Raw genomic sequence first — 27,848 nt, forward strand, 5'->3', positions numbered from 1 at the left:
TTAAATGTGTAAATTAGGGAGAAAACGAGAGGGAAAGGTAGCTTTTGCCAGCAGGATGTATCTCAGATGAGAGAGGCAGCCAGACGTGATCAAGGGGAGCCGTGGAAAGCTGAAGCAGGCGTCAAGACAAGACACTCAACCCTCAGCCACTCAGCCTCTCATTCAGCTTCCCAGCCCCAACCCTCAACCTCCCAGCCTCTCAATCCCTATAGTCAGCCTCTCAACCCCTCATCCTCTATATCCCCATCCTCCAAGCCTCTCAACCCCCAGCCTCTCATTCAAATAGTAAAAACACCCTAGGTGTGCTCAAACTTTTTCTTTATTTTGACTATTTTCTACATTGTAGAATAATAGCGAGGACATCAAAACTATGAAATAACACATATGGAATCATGAAGTAACCAAACAAGTGTTAAACAAATCAAAACATATTTTAGATTTGAGATTCAGCCAAAAAGTGCCCAGCATATGTGGGAACTCCTTCAATACTGTTGAAAAAGCATTCCAGGTGAAGCTGGTTGAGACAATGCCAAGAGTGTGCAAAGCTGTCATCAAGGCAAAGGGTGGCTACTTTGAAGAATCTCAAATATAAAATATATTTTGATTTGTTTAACACTTTTTTGGTTGCTACATGATTCCATATGTGTTATTTCATAGTTTGAAGGCTATTACATGTGAGTATACAACGGTGTGTACTACTCCCTTCACAAAACAGTGCAAACTTGCTCGAACTAGAATAGGAAGAGGAGTGGGAGGCCCCGGTGCACAACTGAGCAAGAGGACAAGTACATTAGAGTGTCTAGTTTGAGAAACAGATGCCTCACAAGTCCTCAACTGTCAGCTTCATGAAATAGTACCTGCCAAACACCAGTCTCAACGTCAACAGTGAAGAGGCTACTCCGGGATGTTGGTCTTCTAGGCAGAGTTCCTCTGTCCAGTGTCTGTGTTCTTTTGCCCATTTTAATTTTCTTTTTATTGGCCAGTCTAAGATATGGCTTTTTCTTTGCAACTCTGCCTAGAAGGCCCGCATCCCGGAGTCACCTCTTCACTGTTGACGATTGAGACTGGTGTTTTGCGAGTACAATTTACTGAAGCTGCCAGTTGAGGACTTGTGAGGCATTATTTTAAAGGACAAAACATTTGCTTTTTTTTAAAGGACATTTCTAAGTGACCCCAAACTTTTGAACGGTAGCATATATATAAGAACAAACATGAGGAGGCACCTTCCTCCTCACTATACGGAGTGGAAGGCAACAAAGCAACAGAGGCAGAGTGATTAATCTTCATGTGTAGGAGACGTCTCCTCTCCTGTCTAAAGGTGGACACTGTAATCATGGGCCCACTGACCCTGTGTTACCCTGTGATACTCCACCAGAGCATCTTTACTGCAGCGCAGGAGCCCATTATGAATCTCACATTAATTGCACAGCTCTTCTCTCCCTTCAACGCCATGTGTTTCCAGTATAAGAGCACACAGCAGAGCAGCAGAAAACAAAGACAAAGGGAGGGATAAAAGAGGATCATAGCTTTCACCTGTATTAACCTGGTCAGTCTACATCATGGAAAGAGACTGTGTTCCAAATGCTTTGTACACTTAGTATACATCCCCAGCCCTACACACACACTTCCACAGCTCTACACACACACACCTTGAAAGGCACACACACACCTCCCAAATAATACAGAGAAACACATACCTTCTCAGCTGTACATACACACACACACACCTCCCCAACCACAGACCTGACGCTATAATAAAATTATTATAATTAAAAAGTGGAACTTAACCCCCCTCCCCCGTCCCCCATCTTGTTGTGTTAAATAAGTTCTGCTGTTTTTTATTTTAGAACCCAATCAGCTCCGCTAGCTCCCTTTGCCTCCATCATCATCCCCTCCTCTTCTTTTTTCATCTACTCTTCCTCTCCTTCTCAGAGCCAATTCCAGAGCTGGACTAAATAAGTCAGTCCTGAGCTCTTCGATGTTTCAGGCTGGAGCCATCAGGCTGGACTGTCTCTCTCTACAGCCTCAGGGCACAGCTATAACAGGGGAACGCCTGGAGGCAGAATCCTGCATATCAGCAGAACCTCCTCCTCCTCATCCCCTCCTCATCCCCTCAACCTCTTCATCCCTCCTCATCCCCTCCTCCTCCTCCTCATCCCCTCAACCTCTTCCTCCTCCCCTCCTCCTCATCCCCTCAATCTATTTCTCCTCTTCATCCCCTCCACCTCTTTCTCCGCCTCATCCCATCCTCCTCATCCCCTCCTCATCCCCTTCTCCTCCTCATCCCCTCTTCAACCCCTCCTCCTCCTTATCCCCTCCTCCTCTTCATCCCCTCCACCTCTTCATCCCCTCCACCTCTTCATCCCCTCATCTCCTCCTTCTGGATCATGACTGTTTCATGGGTCAGCCTGATGTCCATATTCTCCAGCCCATCTCTTGTTTTGCTCTAACAGGTCAGAGAGATGACTAGTTTTTTGAAGCCAATAGAAGATATCCCAGCAGGAGGACAGAACACTAAGCTGCACACACACAGGCAAGCATGCACAGCTATGGCCGAGGGTCTAGAAGCCCAATAAGAGGAGTCTGACAGACACACAGACAGACAGTCATGATGTCTGATGCTGCCAAGGTGAGCTCTAAGCTTTTCATTTTGGAATATCTCTGGCTATTGGGGTATTTAAATGCAAGGGTGATCTATGTCAGATGGCTGGGATACACCTTCCCCATAATGCAGTATGATCTGTGTTAATTAGCGTGTGAAATAAGCAATTGGCTTTCTGCTCCATATGGCCTTCTGTCTCAGTCTCAGTGGTTGGGATGGACATGAGGTGGTAGAGATTTGATTGTAGCATCCTTTCCGTCTGTGCTACACATTGTGTGTGCGTGAGTGTGTGTGTGTGTAATGTGTCTGGTAACAGGCTAATATTCTACACTGCTCACCACAAGCGGAACTAATCAGAGTAGACAAAATGTCTCTGCTGCCATCTTTGTCTAGCATCCGCTCAGGGGGAGACTCTCTCTCTACCCTCCTCCCCTCTCTCATAGGGAGGGCGACAGCAGCCTAAAATGGAGGCGTTGAAATGTGCCTTCCATGTGGCAGAGCAGTAGGGTGACTGGGGCTAGCAGCAGTAGGGTGACTGGGGCTGGGGATAGCAGCAGTAGGGTGACTGGGACTAGGGCTAGCAGCAGTAGGGTGACTGGGGCTAGGGCTAGCAGCAGTAGGATGACTGGGGCTTGGGCTAGCAGCAGTAGGGTGACTGGGGCTAGGGCTAGCAGCAGTAGGGTGAATGGGGTTGGGGCTAGCAGCAGTAGGGTGACATGGACTAGGGCTAGCAGCAGTAGGGTGACTGGGGCTGGGGCTAGCAGCAGTAGGGTGACTGGGGCTGGGGATAGCAGCAGTAGGGTGAATGGGGCTGGGGCTAGCAGCAGTAGGGTGAATGGGACTAGGGCTAACAGCAGTAGGGTGACTGGGGCTGGGGCTAGAAGCAGTAGGGTGAATGGGGCTGGGGCTAGCAGCAGTAGGGTGACTGGGGCTGGGGCTAGCAGCAGTAGGGTGACTATGGCTGGGGATAGCAGCAGTAGGGTGACTGGGGCTGGGGCTAGCAGCAGTAGGGTGACTGGGGCTGGGGCTAGCAGCAGTAGGCTGACTGGGGCTAGGGCTAGCAGCAGTAGGGTGACTGGGGCTGGGGCTAGCAGCAGTAGGGTGACTGGGGCTAGGGATAGCAGCAGTAGGGTGACTGGGGCTGGGGCTAGCAGCAGTAGGGTGACTGGGGCTGGGGATAGCAGCAGTAGGCTGACTGGGGCTGGGGCTAGCAGCAGTAGGGTGACTGGGGCTAGCAGCAGTAGGGTGACTGGGGCTGGGGCTAGCAGCAGTAGGGTGACTGGGGCTAGCAGCAGTAGGGTGACTGGGGCTAGCAGCCATAGGGTGACTGGGGCTGGGGCTAGCAGCAGTAGGGTGACTGGGGCTAGGGCTAGCAGCAGTAGGGTGACTGGGGCTGGGGCTAGCAGCAGTAGGGTGACTGGGGCTAGCAGCAGTAGGGTGACTGGGGCTAGCAGCAGTAGGGTGACTGGGGCTAGGGATAGCAGCAGTAGGGTGACTGGGGCTGGGACTAGCAGCAGTAGGGTGACTGGGGCTAGGGCTAGCAGCAGTAGGGTGAATGGGGCTGGGGATAGCAGCAGTAGGGTGACTGGGGCTAGGGCTAGCAGCAGTAGGGTGACATAGACTAGGGCTAGCAGCAGTAGGGTGACTGGGGCTGGGGCTAGCAGCAGTAGGGTGACTGGGGCTAGCAATGGTAGGGTGACATAGACTAGGGCTAGCAGCAGTAGGGTGACTGGGGCTGGGGCTAGCAGCAGTAGGGTGACTGGGGCTGGGGCTAGCAGCAGTAGGGTGACTGGGGCTAGCTGCAGTAGGGTGACTGGGGCTGGGGCTAGCAGCAGTAGGGTGACTGGGGCTAGGGCTAGCAGCAGTAGGGTGACTGGGGCTAGGGCTAGCAGCAGTAGGGTGACTGGGACTAGGACTAGCAGCAGTAGGGTGACTGGGGCTAAGGCTAGCAGCAGTAGGGTGACTGGGGCTGGGGCTAGCAGCAGTAGGGTGACTGGGGTTGGTGCTAGCAGCAGTAGGGTGACATGGACTAGGGCTAGCAGCAGTAGGGTGACTGGGGCTAGGGCTAGCAGCAGTAGGGTGACTGGGGCTGGGACTAGCAGCAGTAGGGTGACTGGGGCTGGGGATGGGGCTAGCAACAGTAGGGTGACTGGGACTAGGACTAGCAGCAGTAGGGTGACTGGGGCTAAGGCTAGCAGCAGTAGGGTGACTGGGGCTGGGGCTAGCAGCAGTAGGGTGACTGGGGCTGGGGCTAGCAGCAGTAGGGTGACTGGGGCTGGGGCTAGCAGCAGTAGGGTGACTGGGGCTGGGGATAGCAGCAGTAGGGTGACTGGGGCTGGGGATAGCAGCAGTAGGGTGACTGGGGCTGGGGATAGCAGCAGTAGGGTGACTGGGGCTGGGGCTAGCAATGGTAGGGTGACTGGGACTGGGGCTAGCAGCAGTAGGGTGACTGGGACTGGGACTAGCAATGGTAGGGTGACATGGACTAGGGCTAGCAGCAGTAGGGTGACTGGGGCTGGGGCTAGCAGCAGTAGGGTGACTGGGGCTGGGGCTAGCAGCATTAGGGTGACTTGGGCTTGGGCTAGCAGCAGTAGGGTGACTGGGGCTAGTAGCAGTAGGGTGACTAGGGCTAGGGCTAGCAGCAGTAGGGTGACTGGGGCTAGGGCTAGCAGCAGTAGGGTGACTGGGGCTAGGGCTAGCAGCAGTAGGGTGACTGGGGCTGGGGATGGAGCTAACAACGGTAGGGTGACTGGGACTAGGACTAGCAGCAGTAGGGTGACTGGGGCTGGGGCTAGCAATGGTAGGGTGACATGGACTAGGGCTAGCAGCAGTAGGGTGACTGGGGCTAGGGCTAGCAGCAGTAGGTGGGCCAACACAGGGTCAACACATCCGTGCTTCTACACCTGCATTGCTTGCTGTTTGGGGTTTTAGGCTGGGTTTATGTACAGCACTTTGAGATATCAGCTGATGTACAAAGGGCTATATAAATACATTTGATTTGATCTGATTTGATTTGATTCTGTTTTTACACAAATATCTTCCACAATTCTCGGTCTGATTTTAAAACTGGCCATGATTTGGATATCAGATGTTTAGATGTTAGACCTAGATTTCTGAGTTGCTACAACTGTTTATAATTTATCATTTATAATCTTAAAAAGTTGTCTATGAGTTGGGTGCTATTGGGTGAATGTGGGACACACTTATGAGACTGCAGTCTCCCCTGCTGTCATTGAGAGGATGATAAAGCTGGGTTCTGTAATCCTGGGTTATAAATCACCGTCTGAAACCAGGCGGTTCCTCCAGTTTCATTAATGGAAATGATCTGTCGATATGCTGGAGTCACTTCACACGTGTCAGCTGTGCTGGAGCACAATAGAGCAGCTCACTGATGAACTCCCTGCACCACTCCACACAGTCTATAAAACAACTGGCCTCCACGCAGGGGAGCGCCCCATAACCCGCCCACACGCCCCCGCCACCCTGACCCAGACATCCCCTCACAGACCCCTCACAGACCACCAGATGACACAGATGGGGGAAACCAAACAAAAAGGAGGCTCCCTTTGTACAAACTGGGACTCCTTTCAAAAGCCATTCAGGCAACAAATTGGGTAAATCTGGCCGTGCAACACTCTGGTTTTGCTCTTTTATTAGCTTCGGCTGTATGTCACAGTAAATGAAATGAGATTTATGAGTTTTCTGCAACAATAGCTGCTTTTTAAAGTGCGAGAAGCCTATGATATCTTGGTTTTGTTAACCAGAAACACAATGTTATAGGTCACAATAATTACACACATGACGTCAAGAACACGGCGCAGATTTCTCAGGTCATTATAAACTTTACAGTTTGCATCGTACAATTATAAAAGGCCAAAATATAGAATAACTACTAGACAACAGCAGATATGTTCGATTATATCCTAGGATAACTTCATGATTATCAGTACCACCAAATAATGTATAAATCAGGATTTTATCTTCTCACTTTTCTATGAGTCAAAAGTTTCAACAAATGATCTTCATTAACTGAGAATAAAGAACATAAAAGTACTTTATTTACTGGGAATAAATAACATAAATGAACTTTATTTCTTCATAAATCATATGTATAAGTTCCCTCTGTATTTATTGTAACTGTTGTCTAAATGAAACAGTAGCACTTCAAAGTGCTGTGTACTAATGTGACAGTTGTTCATGGCAACCATCTATATTGTAATATATTCTAGCCATCTACATTCTGGGATTCATATTGACACAGATCTTAACTTGGCAGGTAATGATAAGCTAATTATAGCCACCGTTTTCCTTCACTGGCTCATGAAACTAGCATATGATCATCATGGCTGCTGTTCACTAAACACTAAGCTGTTAGAACTAGCCTCAGATGCTAGGTAGGTTCTCTCTCTCCCCCTCTTTCTCCTTCTCAACATATTATGGTAGGCCTTAACACTACTCTCCTGCTCTGTTATTGTTCTTCTCCTAAAATATTATGGTATGCCCTCTCCTCCTCAATTCAAATTATGGGGATTTATTGGCATGGGAAACAAACCTCTCTGTATTTTCGGTTTCTACGCTCTCTCTCTCTACTCTCTGTTTCTACTCTCTCTCTACTCTCTCTCTCTCTACTCTCTGTTTCTATTCTCTCTCTACACTCTCTCTCTCTCTACTCTGCTTTTACTCTCTCTCTCTACTCTCTCTCTCTACTTCTACTCTCTGTTTCTACTCTCTGTTTCTACTTTCTCTCTCTCTAATTCAACAATAAAAAATGTACAGTAAACATTACACTCACAAAAGTTACAAAATAATAAAGATATGTCAAACGTCAAAGTATGTCTTTATACAGTGTTGTAATGATGTGCAAATAGTTTAAGTACAAAAGGGCAGATGGAATTTGTATTTGTGGTCCTGGCAACTGGACCCTTTTGGAACACCATTATTTTTGTCTTACTGAGATTTACTGTCAGAATCTGTGCAGAATATCTAGGTGCTGCTGTAGGCCCTTCTTGGTTGGGGACCAGATCATCAGAAACCAGTAGACATTTGACTTCAGATTCTCACCAATCCTCGCCAATTCATTGATATATATGTTGAAGAGTGTGGGGCTTAAACTGTACCCCTGTCTTCCCCCCTGGCCCCGTGGAAAGAAATGTGTGCTTTTTGACAATTTTAACTGCCCACTTGGTGTTTGTGTACATGGATTTTATAACGGCATATGTTTTTCCCCCCCAACACCATTTTCCATCAATTTATAAAGCAGACCTTCATGCCAAATTGAGTCAAAAGCTTTTTTGAAATCAACAAAGCATGAGAAGACTTTGCCTTTGTTTTGTTTCGTTTGTTTGTCAATTAGGGAGTGCAGGGTGAATACGTGGTCTGTCATATGGTAATTTGGTAAAAAGCCAATTTGACATTTGCTCAGTACATTATTTTCGCTGAGGAAATGTACGAGTCTGCTGTTAATGATAATGCAGAGGATTAACCCAAGGTTACTGTTGACGCATATCGCCCGGTAGTTATTGGGGTCAAATTTGTCTCCACTTTTGTGGATTGGGGTGATCAGTCCTTGGTTCCAAATATTGGGGAAGATGCCAGAGCTGAGGATGAGGTTAAAGAGTTTACCCAATTGGAATTTGTGGTCTGTATATTTTACCATTTTATTTAGGATACCATCAACCCCACATGCCTTTAAGGGTTGGAGGGTTTGCATGTTGTCCTGTAGTTCATTTAATGTATTTGGATAATCCAGTGGGTTCTGGTAGTCTTTAATAGTTGATTCTAAGATTTGTATTTGATCATGTATATTTTTCTGCTGTTTGTTACTCTATGTTTTTGGTTGGATGGGTTTCTCAATTTCTTTCTTAGGTTTTTGCATTCTTCACCAAACCATTTGTCATTTTTGTTCATTTTCTTAAGTTGTCTGCTTGAAATGTTTAGATTTGATAGGGAAGCTGAGGTCAAATATACTGTTAGGTTTTCTACTGCCAAGTTTACACCTTCACGATTAGAGTGAAACCTTTTGTCCAGGAACTTTTCTAGAAGGGAATGAATTTGTTGTTGCCTAATTGTTTTTTGGTAGATTTGCACACTATTTTCCTTCCATCTATTGCATTTCTTAATATTATTCAGTTCCTTTGGCTTTGATGGCTCATGATTGCGCATAGCTCTAAGGGACTCTTTGTTGAGGTCAGTGATAAAGTAGCCTACAGTACTACTGCCAAGAGTTGAGCTATAGGTGTACCTACCATAGGAATCCCCTCGAAGCCTACCATTGACTATGTACATACCCAGCGTCCGACAGAGCTACAGGAGTTGTGACCGGTTTTTGCTGGTTATGTTGTCGTAGTTGTGTCTTGGGGGGCATATGGGGGAGGGAATGCTGTCACCTGCAGATGGGTGTTTGTCCCCCTGTGTGCTGAGGGTGTCAGGTTCTTGTCCAGTTCTGGCATTTAGGTCGCCACAGACTAGGTAAAGGTAGCACATTTTTCTCTGTTGAGATCATTTCCTGATTAATTTATAGCCAGATGTAAAATGTTCCTGTTTTGACTAATTTAATAGAGTGGGTTAGGTATGCTCCATACCAAATTAGCATACCCCCTGAGTCTCTTCCCTGTTTCACACATGGTAGTTTGGTGGATGGGACTACCAGCTCTCGGTAGCCTAAAGGGCAACCAGTGGGTCCCATCTCCTTTATACCATGTTTCTAGTAGGTTGACAATGTCTGTATTTCCATTTTTTTTTTTATGAAGTCTGGGTTCCTGATCTTTAGGCCAAAGGAAGATGACCTCAGACCTTGTATATTCCAGGATGTGATAGTAAAAGCGTTCCATAGTGTCTAGTGTTGTTTTTGTGTGGTTTAGGCCCGGACCATCAAAGTAGGTGTGAGCAGAGCATGTCGAGCATCTAAAACATACCTCTTAGCTCGCAGGATGGGGCTTGGGCAGGTGTAATAGTGTGGGTTGGACCTGTTGCTCTGCTCACGACCTGGGCATATGTCCTGCTGTCATGTTGAGGTCCTTGCCTCGGGGGGCATGGGGTGGGCAGAAGGGGCATAGGTCTGATATGGGGTGGGGGGGGGGGGGGTGCTATATAGGGTGTGGCCAGGGTTTGCTTGGGGTGGTCTTAACTGGTTGGGGTGTGGCTGGTGATGCTGTGGTCTGGGTGTAGGTCCTCTTGGCGTGGGTTACCTCGGTGTCCTTCGGGAGGTGGTCTTGCAGGTCTGAGAGGGTGTCTCGCTGGTCTGGGCAGGGTGTCCATTGCTCTGTTGCTCCTGTGTGAGGTGCTGGGGCTGCAGTTGAAGGTGACGTCCTTCAAGGTCCTGGCAAAAGTTGGGATTGCTGCCTTGTGGAGGTGGACCTGGTTGTAAAGGCTGTTCAAGTCCAGGGTGGAGTGGTGGGCCAGGTAGACATTTAGGTTTTGAGGCACAGTCTCGTGAAATGCTTGCATTCACCCACTGTATGGTGGCAGGGTGAAAGTCTTTTCATGGTAGCAGGGTGGAGATAACCACTTGTGCGTTGGGGAAAGTGGAAGAAGCTTTTTCAATCACTCCTTGAGTGCTGTTGCCACCCTTTCCTGCTAGGCCCTCAGGTCATGCGTGCCCATGTGAATCATGATGTGGCTAGGGGACCCTAGTTTGTCCTCTGACAACAGCTCCAGGGCATGCCTAGTGTTTGATCACCAGAGTTTAGCCACTTTGTGTTTGGGAAAAAGTGTATCCTCTTGAATGTATTTGCCATTTGAGTCAATGAGAAAAACAATCTCTGGAATAATTTGTGTGTCCTCAGTGGATGTGTGTGTGGGAGGGTGGGGGGGGGTCAGTAGGGCTATCGGGGGAGCTGACAGGAGAGCTGTTAGGAGTGGGTGGGGTCTATTGGGTTGGTGGGTCCTGTGTTGTCTGTCCCGTTGTGCTGTTGAGGTTGTGGTCTGAGGTGGGCTGTTCTGCTGGATTGTATGGGGGAGTGTCCTGCTCTCTCACTCAGCTTTCTGTCCTCACCCTTCAGTGCCATGTGTGCCTCTAAGTTCTCTCACCTCAGTCTGTAGACCAGCCAGCTCTCTCAGACAGCCATCCATCTGCACTTTCTGCCCTCCGGGTCTTGCTGGGGGGTGTGTTGTTGTGCTGGTCTGTTTTGTGGGTTTGCTCTGTCTGGATTATGTGGACTGGATTGTCCATGAGGAGCTTTTTTGTACTTTTTCCTTGCTTAATCTCTCTCCATATAATGGTAGGCTTAACCCTCTCTCTCTCCATATAATGGTAGGCTTTAACCCTCTCTCTCTCCATATAATGGTAGGCTTTAACCCTCTCTCTCTCCATATAATGGTAGGCTTTAACCCTCTCTCTCTCCATATAATGGCAGGCTTTAACCATCTATCTCTCCATATAATGGTAGGCTTTAACCCTCTCTCTCTCCATATAATGGTAGGCTTTAACCCTCTCTCTCCATATAATGGTAGGCTTTAACCCCCTCTCTCTCTATCCATATAATGGTAGGCTTTAACCCTACTCTCTCTCCATATAATGGTAGGCTTTAACCCTCTCTCTCTCCATATAATGGTAGGCTTTCACCCCCTCTCTCTCTCCATATAATGGTAGGCTTTAACACGCTCTCTCTCTCCATAGAATGGTAGGCATTAACCCACTCTCTCTCCATTTAATGGTAGGCTTTAACCCCCTCACTCTCTCTCCATATAATGGTAGGCTTTAACCCCCTCTCTCTCCATAAAATGGTAGGCCTTAACCCTCTCTCTCTCCATATAATGGTAGACTTTAAACCTCTCTCTCTCCATATAATGGTAGGCTTTAACCCTCTCTCTCTCCATATAATGGTAGGCTTTAAAACTCTCTCTCTCTCCATAAAATGGTAGGCCTTAACCCTCTCTCTCTCTCCATATAATGGTAGGCTTTAAAACTCTCTCTCTCTCTCTCCATAAAATGGTAGGCCTTAACCATCTCTCTCTATCCATATAATGGTAGGCTTTAACCCTCTCTCTCTCCATATAATGGTAGGCTTTAACCCCCTCTCTCTCTCTTCATATAATGGTAGGCCTTAACCCTCTCTTTCTCCATATAATGGTAAGCTTTAACCCTCTCTCTCCATATAATGGTAGGCTTTAACCCTCTCTCTCTCCATATAATGGTAGGCTTTAACCCCCTCTCTCTCCATATAATGGTAGGCTTTAACCCCCTCTCTCTCTCTTCATATAATGGTAGGCCTTAACCCTCTCTTTCTCCATATAATGGTAAGCTTTAACCCTCTCTTTCTCCATATAATGGTAGGCTTTAACCCTCTCTCTCTCCAAAAATGGTAGGCTTTAACCCTACTCTCTCTATATATAATGGTAGGCTTTAACCCTACTCTCTCTCTCTCTCTCTCCATACAATGGCAGGCTTTAACCCTCTCTCTCCATATAATGGTAGGCTTTAACCCTCTCTCTCCATATAATGGTAGGCTTTAACCCTCTCTCTCTCCATATAATGGTAGGCTTTAACCCTCTCTCTCTCCATATAATGGTAGGCTTTAACCCTCTCTCTCTCTCCATATAATGGTAGGCTTTAACCCCCTCTCTCTCTATCCATATAATGCTAGGCATTAACCCTACTCTCTCTCTCTTCATATTATGGTAGATATTAACCCAACTCTCTCTCTCTCTACATATTATGGTAGGCCTTAACCCTACTCTCTCTCCTCCTCTCCTCTCTCTCCCCTTGTCACTACAATCTGCATAGAGAGACATTTGTCATCATTAGCTGGGCACTGACAGTTGGCACCCAGCTTTTCACATCTCCACCACGGGCAATTACGAACCCTTCAGGCCTTATTTGGGTAACATGGCCTAATTTCATCATGGGCCCAGCCACCAGCATTTCATTACAACACAATCCTCTTTTATCCCTCCCTTTGTCTTTGTTTTCTGCTGCTCTGCTGTGTGCTCTTATACTGGAAACACATGGCGTTGAAGGGAGAGAAGAGCTGTGCAATTAATGTGAGATTCATAATGGGCTCCTGCGCTGCAGTAAAGATGCTCTGGTGGAGTATCACAGGGTAACACAGGGTCAGTGGGCCCATGATTACAGTGTCCACCTTTAGACAGGAGAGGAGACGTCTCCTACACATGAAGATTAATCACTCTGCCTCTGTTGCTTTGTTGCCTTCCTCTCCGTATAGGGAGGAGGAAGGTGCCTCCTCATGTTTGTTCTTATATATACATATATTACACTGTGTACAAAACATTAGGAACACCTTCCCTTTTCCATGTCATAGACTGACCAGGTGAATCACTTGTAAAATCACCTTCAATCCGTGTAAATGAAGGGTAGGAGACAGGTTAAAGAAGGATTTTTTAAGCCTTGAGACAATAGAGACATGGATTGTGTATGTGTGCCTTTGAACGTGGTATGGTAGTAGGTGACAGGCGAACAGGTTCGAGTGTGTCAAGAACTGGAACGCTGTTGGGTTGAGATGGTTTGGGATGAGCTGGACCACAGAGTGAAGGAAAAGCAGCCAACAAGTGCTCAACATGTGTTTGAACTCCTTCAAGTCTGTTGGAAAATTATTCCTCATGAAGCTGGTTGAGAGAATGCCATGAGTGTGCAAAGCTGTCATCAAGGCAAAGGGTGGCTACTTTGAAGAATCTCAATTATATTTAGATTTGTTTAACACTGTTTTGGTTACTACATGATTCCATATGTGTTATTTCATAGTTCTGATGTCTTCACTATTTTTATATAATGTAGAAAATAGTAAAAATAAAGAAAATCCCTGGAATGAGTAGGTGTCCAAACGTTTGACTGGTACTGTATATATATATTGCATTACAAAAACAAACATGAGGTGGCATCTTTCCTCTCTCTGGCAAAACAGACTGGAGATTATACTATAAACTAGTCTACATCAAACCACAAGCCTTAACAATGCTGATGCTCTAACAACAAAACACAAGTCTTTACAATGCTGCTGCTCTAACAACAAACCACAAGCCTTAACAATGCTGCTGCTCTAATGACATACCACAAGCCTTTACAATACTGCTGCTCTAACGACATACCACAAGCCTTAACAATGCTGATGCTCTAACAACAAACCACAAGCCATAACAATGCTGATGCTCTAACAACAAACCACAAGCCATAACAATGCTGCTGCTCTAACAACAAACCACAAGCCTTTACAATGCTGCTGCTCTAACAACATACCACAAGCCTTTACAATACTGCTGCTCTAACGACATACCACAAGCCTTAACAATGCTGCTGCTCTAACAACAAACCACAAGCCTTAACAATGCTGCTGCTCTAACAACAAACCACAAGCCTTTACAATGCTGCTGCTCTAACAACAAACCACAAGCCTTTACAATACTGCTGCTCTAATGACATACCACAAGCCTTAACAATGCTGCTGCTCTAACAACAAACCACAAGCCATAACAATGCTGCTGCTCTAACAACAAACCACAAGCCATAACAATGCTGCTGCTCTAACAACAAACCACAAGCCTTAACAATGCTGCTGCTCTAACAACAAACCACAAGCCTTAACAATGCTGCTGCTCTAACGACATACCACAAGCTTTAACAATGCTGCTGCTCTAACGACATACCACAAGCCTTAACAATGCTGCTGTTCTAAAAATTTCGCAACAACAGCAGAGATATTAACAGATAACAGAATAATAACGTAGCAGGACACAGCTCCCATCTCCTACTAATACCTTAACACTGTTATGTACAACAGATATAGAGTTTATCTGTGTGATTATACAGACAGGGCAGCCACAGTCTTCATCACAAACGGCACCCTATTCCCTATGTAGTGCACATATAGAAAATACCATGGATCCTGGTCAAAAGTAGTACACGATAGAGGGAATAGGGTGCCATTTGAGATGCAACCATAACCTAAGCATTTCTACACAATAATGCCATGGGCACATACTTAAACAGAAAAATGTATGATCGGTCACAGAATGTTATCCACTTTTTTTAAATGGCATACCTCTAATAATACCTCTCATTTTCTGTGTTATTATGCAAAGCCGTGTCGGCAAATGAAACAAAATTATATTTAATTATATTAATGCTAAATTGATGCAAATAAATGCGTGTCATTAATCAGAAAGGCTGACAAGCATTCCATATTGAGGAGAGGAGGGAGGCGGGTGGTGGAGGTGCTGAGATAATTCATTAATTTTCATAATTTCCCCTGTTCTTCTCTCTCTTCTCTCTCTCACTCTCCCTCTCTCCCTCTCACCCTCCCTCTTTCTCTCCTCCTCTGTCACGGAAATACACACCAAAGTTCTGTTATTCTGATGTGTTTTCTGTAACCCCACCAGGCTATAGCCTGATGGTCTGTAGTATATGAGACCTAGCCTGGGCCCTAGCTGATCACGAGAAGGTCCTTCAGAGCCTCTGGCTGTGTTGTCCTGTCTCCTTACTACTCACACAGAGAGGCTGCTGACACGAGGGCTCTGTCTCAATCCGTCTCTATGCAACATCTAGCATCCTTTGTCCTTGTTTCCTCCTAAATCAGATTGAAGGTCCAAGGTCCCTCCCCTCTGACCTTTTTCTCCAATGCGTTTTGAGAAGGATGCGAGGTCAGAGGATGTGAGGAATCAAGGAAATATGAATTGAGAAAGAGTCGGGGAGGGAGGAGTCAAACACAGGGAGGCTGCTGACACGAGGAGGGGGTATAACAGATGAAGAAAGGGGGGGTCGGAGATCCAGAGGGGGCAGAGGTGGAGGAAGGATCCAGAGTGTGGAAGACACAAGGCCCAGAAATTAACGGGCTACCCCACAGAGACACCATATTGTCTGGAATAATGATATTCAGATTATTAAAAACCCCAATGACAATGTCATTTTGAGATTAATACATTTTGTGGGGGGACATGTCAAAGTGAGTCCCCATCCCGAGAGGGTTAAGTGTATTATTTATCCCAGTGTGAGGCCTAATGCTGATCACACATATCTTAAATGCCACCCTCTTAATCTGAGTCCTATTGCACTGCCACTCCATTAGAGACTGTTGGTATAATCTGGATTTGATTTGGTGACTGAACCTCTCCTTGGCTGCCTTCCATCCCCAGTCTTCTATAATGTACAGAGAGATAGACGACATAATAACATGGATGACCCTATTTGTCATGTTCTAAAAGGATTATCAATAGAGAGACACACTGACTATTAATATCCTCAATTAGTTGACTTTAATGGGCACATTATGAGATGCTGTTATTACTATTGAGACATTTAAATTGTTAATTTGGTCTTGGATTAATTTGGTCTGTCTTAATAAAATTTATATTATCATGGTTTTAGCTGGTGTTGGTCTTAAACATTTATACTACTGGTGTCTATCATGCACCACAGGCCTGTACATTTATAAAAACTGTATTTTTATATAGTAAATGTTTACACTGTCTGGGGCGATGGATTTGTGGCATCAAAAATGTATTTTATATTGTCAATTTAGACTTGTAATTGTCAAACTGAAAAATCTCATGTCCAGTTTCAGGCCGTGTGTGTGTGCGTGATAAACTATGGTGTCATCACAAAGCCATTTTGGCTATTAGACAAGAACTGTTGACCCCATTTCAGACCACTGACAGGAGGATCCGTCTTACTAAAAGAAAGAGAAAAATGAAAAATGGAGGGGAAAAGGAGAAGTGCAGTAAAAACAAAGAAGCCTTCTACACAAAGAGGCTGGGTCACATGGTAGGAAGTAGAAATCATTGTATTGATTTACACAATCATACATAAAGCTGGAGGGTCAGAGACCGGACTGATGTTATTCTGGGTCAGAATAGAAAAAGGCCCCATACTACAGTCATGCATTGGGCTGTGGGGTCAGAAATAGGTTCTATTGAAATTAGGCCGGGTCAGAGATAGACGCTAGTGGATCTAACACAGAGACCATAGAGGATAGTATAGATCTGAGTAGAGTAGAACAGGTTGTTAGTTTAGATCTATAGTAGAGTAGACCAGATTGCTATATAGTGTAGATTTGTGTAGAGTAGACCAGGGGTGTGTTCAGAACGGTGTGCAATGTTTAATTCACACACAAACGTACCTCAAAGGCTGTTGAACATTGCACACTGTTTTGGGGAAACGTGTCATTCAGTACAAACCGTCACGCAACGTAGCAAACGCTGAACAGAACTGAACGCACCTCAGGTTGTTAGATCTAAACATTAATATTTACATGTAGATCTGTGTAGAGTAGTCCAGGTTGTTAGATCTAAACATGAATATTTACATGTAGATCTGTGTAGAGTAGTCCAGGTTGTTAGATCTAAACAGGAACATTTACATGTAGATCTGTGTAGAGTAGTCCAGGTTGTTAGATCTAAACATGAACATTTACATGTAGATCTGTGTAGAGTAGTCCAGGTTGTTAGATCTAAGCAGTGCACATGCTTTAGATTAAAGAGGTGATAATCCTGAAGAAAAGCCCCTCTATCACGTAGAGGGATGACCAGCCTCATGGCCACACACAAACTTGGAGTTGGAAGTAGACTGTAAACTAGTCTGGCTCTAATAAAGGCCAGTATACATGCTGATCTACAGACAGAGAGAGAGAGACAGAGACAGAGAGACAGAGACAGAGAGACAGAGACAGAGAGACAGAGAGAGACAGAGAGAGACAGAGAGAGAGAGAGAGAGAGAGAGAGAGAGAGAGGGAGAGAGAGAGAGAAGGTGCAGGTTTTCCTCCTATCTCTCTCCACATGAAACCAGTATAGAATTTCCTACAATCGCAAAACACTCCATGAAAGTGACTAAGAAAAATTTACACTGGGAAGTGGTAGCTAGTGCCTAGTTTTGTCAATATCTAACCCAAAAGATTTCTGTTGACTATCAATCTAAAATAATAATTAAGGTTATGAATATAGTAAACTATATTTCACACTTAATTTGAATTCATATTTTCGTAGTAGACCTTTAGATGGGCCTAGAGTAATGATGTGTTATCTTGGCAAGGTCTATACCAGCACACCCATTTGTTGTCATATCTGTAATACCTGCCTGGTAACAGTGGGACATTAATTATGATTAGCCAGGATGATTACTACTTTTAAAGCTAGAGATGGCTCCGAGATAGGGAGTTGATTCGGTGATAACTATAGTGATTGTTCAGTGATTTGGTGGGGGGGAAGGACTTGTTAACTGTGCAGAAATGTGCAGCAACTTCGTCTGCATAAAAATATCTAGTCTACTGGTGTTGTGCATAAATGTGTCTTGCTTCCATTCCATCTTGATAACATAATAATCTGTTTTATATTAGTAATACGATTGGAATAGTTAAGTATTTTTGTCGTAGTAATATGAATATTGTAGACCTAGCCTATGTTGTGTTGCCTATGTAGGCCTCATTTACTTCTGAGGAAAATACTAGGCCTACTCAAGTCAATTATATATATATATATATATATATATATATATATATATATATATATATATATAGTCTAAAATAATCATCATCATAATAATAATGATAAAGTATAGTTTTATTTTTGTTGCTATTGTTTAATATTGTTTAATTTGTTCTATCATCATATTCGTGATAATTGTAAACACTGCTCACACAACACTCACCTAGAATGATGCCTACAATGTACAACATCAATCATTTGTAACGGCCTGCTTATGAAAACCTTGTGTTCACAATCTGTTTTTGCATACAAAACGCCCTTATACAATATTGTGAAGTAAAACATGATCGGAATCGCGTATTTCAACGAACTAACAAGATGCTTGCAATAAAACATTTACCAATGCTGAAAAATAATACATATTGGAAATATATTAAAATGCCTTCACATGTATAGATTACAGTCTTACAAAACAGTGGTATAGCTAAAGGAAATATCTATGCCATCTTAATTTTTCTTCACTGATAAGATGAGTGTCCTACTTAATTTGACAAGTTCATCCTTCAATTAATGAGGAATAGTAGGCCTATTTCATACATTGAAATAACGAAACATATTTACATTCAAATTCAAAAACTTCTTAATTTAAAGGTAGGCCTGAAGATGTATTTTATTGCGTTGAATAGCCTATACATCGACACTGTAAGAAAAAAACAATGAACTTCTAAAGGGCTGTGTACCTTTATTTTATCATTATCCTATTTATGCTGGAAAAGAAAACTGGGGAAATGAACCGGTCCACTATTTTTAACTACTACAATGTTCCAGGCATACATGCATTATTGTCAAAAATAACCAGCGTGTGATATCACAGGCCTAATAATTATACAATAGCCTAGCCTACTGATATGCCGAAGACGTAAATCCATCTAATATAGGTTATTTCAACATGTAGTAGGATATTTTTTTCTCCGGACACTGCATTCCAAATTCCTGTTGAATAGATTTAGCATAGCGAATCGTCTGTCAAAGCAACAAAATAAAATAAAAGACATAACCCCACGCAACGACTGTCATCAAATCTGTCATTCAGACGTCGTGTCTAATATTAGATCAGCTACCATCCTTAGGCTGTGGACAATACAGTAAAATAAAAAACGAAAATCAGAGAAAGCAAGAATAATAAACACGAGAAAAATGCTACTTAATCAAATATTGTATTCAAAACAAATAAATAAGATAAACATTTGCATATGTTATAGCCTACCTACTGTAGCATACAAACAAGCTGTCTAAAATGAGCAGTTGAAGCAAATCCGTTTAAATGTCAAAAAGACATCCTGAAAGTGGGCTCTGTTTTTTCTCTAGCCAATGCGTAGTAGGTGGACTTCCGATCCTCGACATTACTACCTTCAGTTTAAATTGTGTATAAAACCCGGGAATTAATTTGCGTTCGATAAACTGGAGGCGGTGACGAATCAGATGGCGATTGGACATCCTCGTTCCTAACCCTCCCTTTATAATTTCCCGAAGAGCGTCCGGGCTGTTAAACACAGAAAGACTCAGCCGCCTCCACAACGCCCTCACACATACACACACAGACTGCACCGCGCACTTTCACATGTGGATCCATAACTACAGCAGTGATTAGAGTTAACAAAAACAACAACGAGGTTGTTTTGACTACTGACGTGAGGGCGTGTAATATGGACTTTTGATAATTATTCGCAAATCGAAGGACATACTTTTTCAACTGCAGTCCATTGCAAAAGCTTATGATTTAGACCAGCGAGGTTATTACGCATGTGCCCCAACTAGCAAGAGGCTGGGTTGGGTCTTGTGGAACACATTTTTTTCTTTTTAATAGCGTTCTTTCTTCTCTAAAATTGGCTCCCGTACAAACAGCCGCGTTGGATCCGTCGGCTTACTGCGAGACTCCGGTCTACAACCCGGATCTCTGCCCTAACATGATAGCCGCCCAGGCCAAGCTGGTGTACCACCTCAACAAATACTACCAGGAGAAATGTCAATCTCGGAAGGCGGCCATCTCCAAGACCATCCGGGAGGTGTGCAAGGTGGTCTCGGACGTCTTGAAGGAGGTGGAGGTGCAGGAGCCCCGCTTCATCAGCTCTCTCAACGAGATGGACAACCGCTTCGAGGGGCTAGAGGTCATCTCCCCCACGGAGTTCGAGGTGGTGCTCTACCTCAACCAGATGGGGGTGTTTAACTTCGTGGATGATGGGTCTCTGCCGGGCTGCGCCGTGCTCAAGCTAAGCGACGGCCGCAAGAGGAGCATGTCTCTCTGGGTAGAATTCATCACTGCCTCCGGCTACCTCTCTGCGCGCAAGATCCGCTCCAGATTTCAGACCCTAGTGGCGCAGGCAGTGGATAAATGCAGCTATAGAGATGTTGTCAAAATGGTGTCAGACACCAGCGAGGTGAAGTTACGCATCAGAGACAGATACATCGTTCAGATCACCCCGGCTTTCAAATGCACCGGGATCTGGCCCCGCAGCGCAGCGCACTGGCCCCTACCGCACATCCCCTGGCCGGGGCCCAACAGGGTAGCCGAGGTAAAGGCCGAGGGATTCAACCTTCTCTCTAAAGAGTGCTACTCGTTGAACGGAAAACAAAGTTCGGCAGAGAGCGACGCCTGGGTCCTGCAGTTCGGCGAGGCCGAGAACCGTCTACTCCTGGGAGGCTGCAGGAAGAAATGTCTGTCGGTCCTCAAGACGTTACGGGACCGGCACCTTGAGCTGCCTGGGACGCCCCTCAACAACTACCACATGAAGACTCTGGTTTCTTATGAGTGTGAAAAACATCCACGGGAGTCTGACTGGGACGAGAACAACCTCGGGGACCGTTTGAACGGGATTCTATTGCAGCTTATTTCGTGTTTGCAGTGCAGGAGGTGCCCCCATTACTTCCTGCCTACTCTAGACCTGTTCCAGGGGAAACCTCATTCTGCTCTAGAAAATGCAGCCAAACAGACCTGGCGACTGGCGAGAGAGATTCTGACCAACCCCAAAAGCTTGGAGAAACTCTGAGGTAAATGTGTGTTATAGTGAAGGAGGGTCAGTGAGAGGCCTGGTGATGTATCAAAGGACTATGGACAGAAATGATCACTGCACCCCTGTTTTATTCACGGTCTTGTAAAATGTGACTATCCTCTGACGATGAAGACGTTTACTCTGAGATCATTTTTATTACATTTAGTCAAATATGACCCTTCTCTTAATTCTATTCTGCGATGTCCTAATTTTGGAGCAAATTGTACCATCAATCCACATTCAAGGTTAGGTTACAATGCAGTGTTAATCTTTCGTTATTTCTCTCCATGCCCACGGTAATCTAAATCGTTTATTTGCTTAAATGCTTTAAAATAAAGCCCCCATACAAGCCTTGACAAAATAACTGTACAATTTCTACTGTAAATACATTCATAGGTTGTGATTCCAGTGGTCTGAAATTGTGAATGTTGTTCTGTGACATGTAAACTTAAGAGCTCAATTCCACCTTTTAAAGTAAAACGCCTGAACATTTTTTTATTTGGTAGAAAATAAATTAGAACGTTCATTTCAGTGATAGTCTGCTGTATCTGTTGTCAGTGGACATTTTCAAATTTTGAAAGTTTACATTTTTATGGTATTATCTGTTACGTTAAAAAAAACATTCCATAAACATACTTGAATTCCTATTTAAAGTATACTCGATCATTTTTGTTTGTACCTTGATAACATGATAAAACCTGAAAATAAGAATATATATATAAATACAGTCTAATTGAAAAGAAAAAATGCACTTGAAATACACTGGATTATAACATTTGTGATCTGATTTTTTATTCCTGTCTCTGATTTAATTTAAAGAGTTAATAAAAACGAGCTATGTAATATTTGTGTCCCAATCATGATTAATGAAATGTATAACTTGTATTTTTTTAATCACATACAGGCTATATTTATTATCGGCACCATACATTGGTATTTTATAGGCCTAGTGTTTAACCCATTTTAAATTACGCAAATATAGTTTGTCATATCTCTATTAGTTCCGGCTAAAGGCCTATCCTACATATTGTATCTATCGGGTTGTCTATGTTATAATAATAGGCTGTCTAATTGAACGCTTTTTATCGGCTTAAGGCTGTTGGGGAAAACATGTATGAGAGGTACGGTTGGGGTTAGACATTAGGCCTATATTTCTAATATAGAGTCCACACGAAGACTGCGCAAAACCAGGTGTTTTGAACCCGTAGTTGTGCAAATGTCGAGGTTACAACGTGAGGGTTAGCCTAATAGTGCAACTGTTATCCCATGTCCATACACAGTCGCCATATTTATAAACAAGGATAATGTTGGTCTAAAATCGAACCGATATCGTAGGCTCTCGTTCGATGACATAGGTTTACAGGTTTTGAGGGAATCCGAATATCAATACATTTGTAAAATATTGTAGGCCAGGTTCTCTGCAGGTGGAGCCTCGCGCGCGTGTAAGCCTAGGCATGCTTAAGGCTCGTCTACATTCTGGGAATCAAAATGGCACACGGTTCCAATTAGATCACATTTTCTAAAATGCTCCACAATCTCCTAATGTTTGAATTGTTGCACATGTGTGAACCTGGATATATTTTTTTACATCTCTAAATCCCAATTTGTGTCTTGCAAAATAAAGGAACATGGGGTTTATGCGGGCCCAGCCTAAACATGAACATGAATCAGTAAAGTGAACTTGAATGTGAACAAAAGCTTGTGGAGTAATCGCATATCAAACAGAAAGGGAACGTGGCAGTTGGACTTACCGTGGAGTCAAGCAGTTTGAAGGAGGGGTCATCCTCGTCCACTTCGAAATATATCTCGGTCGTCGTGATGGAGAGCGTCCCTCGTGCCACTATTACCGGGGCCACGAGCTGGGCCGGGGTGCTGAGGACCACTGGGCCTATAATGTGTAATACACGGTGAATCAGATATAAGGACAAACAATGTATGGTCTTTAACAATTCCTAACAAATAATTTGATTTCTTTGATAGTGAATTATTATCAAATTTGAGTTTACTTCGATTTAGTCAGAGAAGATATTGAGACGATGTAATGTATAGGATGCAAATTCTACAATTTCTTCTTAATTTGGGCACATGCACGGTTCTTAATTATCATGGTAACAGGTTTTCATTCAGAGTCATTATTTTTGATGCAAACTCGAATTATTCGTTCAGGTTAAATACAGGACAAGGCTCACTTATGGGTTGCACTCTGGAGGGTATAACATAGGTTACTTTGAAACAAATCGCTATTCGGCCTATTCAACAAGCATTTAGGCCTATATACATTATAGGCTTTCAAAACTATATGACGCTAATTTACATAAGTAATAACCATTTTAACTAAAGGCGCGTGCGGTGCAATAAGGGCCAGCAGTGTCATATGGCCTATCAGAACTAAACCAGAGATGGAGGAGCGCTTGCCAATATGATGACTGGTCACTTATATGGTATTATTATTCATATTTGCATACTAATATTTTTCATAACAATTATTTCAGTTACAATAACGACACTGGGGCCACTAAATGAGAAATACAACACCACGCCAAACTACTGTTACAATATGCATCCTAAACTAATCACATGCTTTTGAAAAACCTGAAAGCGCATATATTTGTGCTGACAATATCCGTTTAGTATTTATTTACGATGGCATTTTGACCCCTGACCAGCAGACGGGATCACATGCAATCTCTCTGTTTCCACCCATCTTCCTCCGCATCTCCATCTCTCCTCTCCCTCCATCCTCCATGTTCTATTTGGATCAGTATCGCTGAGGCGCGCGGCTCCAGTGATTTGTCTCGAGCTCAAATGAAAGCTTTTGAAATTGGGATATTTATCGATCGCGTGAACTCCAAAGAGCCACTTTAATGTCTCATCAATCTTAATATTGTGGTCCTCAACCAATTATGCCCGATACTGTTGCGAGATTACAAGTGGATTTTGGTTTCAATTCCCTGGGCTCTCTTTCATTGTGCTAACAGAGCGCTCAGGAATAGTGGAATCGGCTTTCCTACTCTCTGCCTGCCCTAGCTGCCTGTAATAAATTCTGCCTGTATTAAACTGATCTTATCTGATTACACTATCACCGTTTAGCATGTGCTTTACAAGCTGTAATAAACATGCAATATCCCGGGTCTAATGACGTTGCAGTTGTAGGCTATCGTAGGCCTATGGAAACATATAGCCCTAATATGCCCCACAACATATTAATGAATAGATAATACACAATGCACTGACATATAATGTATAACCTATAATAAATACCTACATGTACATATAATGTAAAATTATACAAAAGGCTATAATTACTGCGATATGCTCACAGAATAGAAAGCAATGCTTTTGCAAAAGAAACGAAACGTGATCAAAACATTACTTATTATTCTAATACTCATATTTATCACCGTCATGACCATTTATTAGCCTATGTAATTATCTTGTAATGACACTTGTTCTTAATGTTGTTTCCACATTTAGACACATATTAAACCCGCCCCATGTTAGACTACATTTGAATAGAGAATTCGGCCGACGTCTCAGTAAACGGACAGATATTGTTTTACAGTCGATGCTGTTGCAAGAGATTCTCATCAATCTGAAGGGTTTGTCTTTATGCAACATAAACTCTCTATTCCAAGACCTCTAGTCTACTCCCCCTCAGAGAGAAAGAGAATAATAAGACGTTGGCGGGTACGAGAACCATTGTGTTGTGGCCTAAAGGGACTCTGGTACAGAGAGAGACAATACAGCCTTAATCCACTGGATCCACCGCGCTACAGGGACGGGATTAAGCTGTAATCCCTCTAGGGATACTCCATAATTCGGAGTTAGTATTAAAACGTTTACACAACAATAATAATAAATGATACAGGTTTCCATATGCCAAAAGGACTGGATTCCGTTAATACGTGAGCTATAACGCTATATCTTTGAAACGGTTTTCTTCGAATTTCCTTTAGAAAAAGTTATAGTAGTAATAATAATAATATTATATTATATATTAACACACACACACCCAGTCCTTTTACGCAGATGGTCTTCAAAATAATATTTCAGAAACATTTAAATCGTACACGGGGCAAATCATTACATTTCTAGCAAAAACAATTCCAGTTATAATATTCCATTACATAGTCCTAGTTTCTTGGTGTTATAGTTATATTTTGTCTGTACTCTAGTCTTGAATGTCTACGGGGCTGGTAAACTGTTAAACAGTCTGGTCTGATGAAGACAGTCACAGTGATGTCACTGCTGCACTGCTACACAAGGCATTCTGGGTAGTGTCATAATTAAAACAGATAATTCTCCCAAAATCCCGAATGCCCAACATGCCTCTCAAAGGCTTGAATAAGTTTAAGATGTACCTTTATAGGGCACTCTTTTTTTTACCAGGGTACATAGGCCATTAGGGTGCCATTCGGGAATCAGCCTAAAACAGTTCCATTTATTGTCATATATGCAAGAAAGATTATAGTAGTAATTTCCTAAACATGTAATGTAGTCAGTAATATTATATGTAATTCAAAACATCCTGAGCAGTGCACTTTTTTATGCGGTTATGTCTAAGTATTTATGAAAATATTATCTTGCACTCATAAGGCTAATTATTACCCATGTAAGGGCTAAAATGATGCCAGAGCGCGAGAGAGACAGAGAGGGACAGAGACAGAGAGAGATATGATAATGGTGCACTCCACTCGTTAGGTCATGATAATGTCTCCTTGAAAGAGTACAGCCTGTCTTTGACTCGTCCATTCAAAGATCTGTCAGTTAAGATCATTAATATCTCAAGCAAAACAGTAAACAGCCAATATCAAAACACCTCCTCTCCTCTCCTCTCCTCTCCTCTCCTCTCCTCTCCTCTCCTCTCCTCTCCTCTCCTCTCCTCTCCTCTCCTCTCCTTTCCTCTCCTCTCCTCTCCTCTCCTCTCCTCTCGAGTTGGGTTACAGATGAGTAGACAAAAGGAGAGTGTTGATGCCAGTGAGAGCAGACGGTGTTGCCAGTGTTCAGGGGGAGTGAAACTAATCATGGGTTTGGTAACCACAGGGCAGGCCCCGCCCGGCCCCATAGCTAGCTGGGCCCAGGGTAAGCCACACCCCCTCTGGCAGCAGACACTGACCTGATGGTTGGTTGGCAGGAGGAGAGAGAGAGGAGGAAGAGGAGGAGAGAGAAAGAGATATGGGGAGAGACAGAGTGAGAGGGCAAGAGAGAGAAAGATAAAGAAAGAGGAGGAGGAGAAAGGCTGTCAACACACAAGGAGGATCTCCCACTTAGACTGCTCAGGGCAGAGAGAGATAGAGTATAGATATAGAGCACACAGACTGTAGCATATAGATATAGAGTACATAGACAGAACACTACATAATGTCCAGCACTTCTGAATTGTCAGTCTGAGATAGCTAGGGCTCCCCTGTTGGTCAGAATGTGAACTTTAACTTTACCATGATGCAATATTTGAAAAAATTTGTAAATGTTTTTGAAGAGTTTTTGAATGTTCCAAAAATAAATGTTTTGACCAACATTTTTAATAGGGTTGGAATTGATAATATATTCTAAATGATGTACATATAAAGAAAGTTTCCATTTAGAATTTTCTGTACTCTTAACTGGTCCAGCTGATTTTGGATGGTGTTTCGTTATAGCTACTATTTTTGTTTCTTTTGCCATTTTAATTGAAAACAATCACACTAAGGGACTTAGTTTTTACCCAGAAATTATTTGATATTGAGATAAAAATAGCTGCATTGGACTTTTAAAGGGCAGTACATTTTCATTAAATAAACACAGAGTGATTTATTAGACATACAGCAATGATTTAAAAATACAATTACAAATACTGATGCAGTCTGATGCAGTCTTAAATTAAGGACAATACCGCTCACAGCCACTACTTAAAAGCCTGATTGTACCTCTTGAGATTCTGGACAGAAGCTAGTCATTGCAGGTCTCTAAAGCTACCCCCACTTACATAGCAACACAATAGTCTGCAATTCGAATTCTCTTTGTTAGAATGCCAACATACCAGTAAACTATGACATTTTAAAAGAAACAGCAGCTACAGTATATCATATTTTCTTTATTATTTTATCAACTGTCTTAGGATGAAATTTTCTCCTCAGAAAAAAACTATGGGGTGGCAGGGTAGCCTAGTGGTTAGAGCGTTGGACTACTAACCGGAAGGTTGCAAGTTCAAATCCCGGAGCTGACAAGGTAAAAATCTGTCGTTCTGCCCCTGATCAGGCAGTTAACCCACTGTTCCTAGGCCATCATTGAAAATAAGAACTTGTTCTTAACTGACTTGCCTAGTTAAATAAAGGTAAAAAATATATATATAAAAAAATAAAAAAAATAGTCTGCAATTAGAATTCTCTTTGTCAGAATGCCAACATACCAGTAAACTATGACATTTTAAAAGAAACAGCAGCTACAGTATATCATATTTTCTTTATTATTTTATCAACTGTTTTAGGATGAAATTTTCTCCTCAGAAAAAAACTATGTTTTTTTTAATGTCTGTGAGCTTGACAGGGGAGGCACAGCAACCAGATTCTCTCTCCCTCAGTCCATTTGCTGCTTTATAATCCTTGTGATTGGAACATAGTAAACGTTTCAGGAATTTATGATGGCTGCCAGGATCCACTATTGTATTCCAGTAAAACGCTTGCATCAGGCATAAAACCACCACAGCGCTTGCTGCTCTTATTTCATGCACCAGTTGTTTGCAGCGTTCAGGCAGTGTATCGGACTGTTGAACAGCTCCTCTTGATCTATTTTCACAACCAGACTGAACTCTGGATAACTATACCTTGTGAGGCTGAGGCAATTATACCTAA

At 43.4% G+C, this 27,848-nt stretch overlaps 2 protein-coding genes across 9 annotated transcripts in view; one reads left to right on the forward strand and one right to left on the reverse strand.

Annotated features, from left to right (window-relative positions):
* The window catches only part of LOC110507646 (neurobeachin-like), a 307,618-nt gene that overhangs the window by 90,357 nt on the left and 189,413 nt on the right, over window positions 1-27,848 (reverse strand). For all 8 annotated transcript variants that reach the window (XM_036965232.1, XM_036965228.1, XM_036965226.1 and 5 more), the window contains one exon: window positions 22,770-22,906. In XM_036965232.1, the coding sequence (XP_036821127.1) occupies window positions 22,770-22,906 (137 nt within the window). The remainder of the gene's footprint in view (window positions 1-22,769; window positions 22,907-27,848) is intronic.
* Window positions 19,508-21,861, forward strand: LOC110507649 (putative nucleotidyltransferase MAB21L1). Its single transcript, XM_021587772.2, has one exon. It carries the CDS (start codon window positions 19,936-19,938, stop codon window positions 21,013-21,015), a length of 1,080 nt encoding a protein of 359 aa, XP_021443447.1. The 5' UTR covers window positions 19,508-19,935; the 3' UTR covers window positions 21,016-21,861.

This window comes from Oncorhynchus mykiss, chromosome 27 (genome assembly GCF_013265735.2).
Source record: "Oncorhynchus mykiss isolate Arlee chromosome 27, USDA_OmykA_1.1, whole genome shotgun sequence".
In the NCBI taxonomy this organism is placed as follows: domain Eukaryota; kingdom Metazoa; phylum Chordata; class Actinopteri; order Salmoniformes; family Salmonidae; genus Oncorhynchus; species Oncorhynchus mykiss.

What these genes read in the sequence shown, in the direction of transcription:
- LOC110507649 (XM_021587772.2), top strand. Translation starts at nt 19,936, where the DNA reads ATGATAGCCGCCCAGGCCAAGCTGGTGTACCACCTCAACAAATACTAC.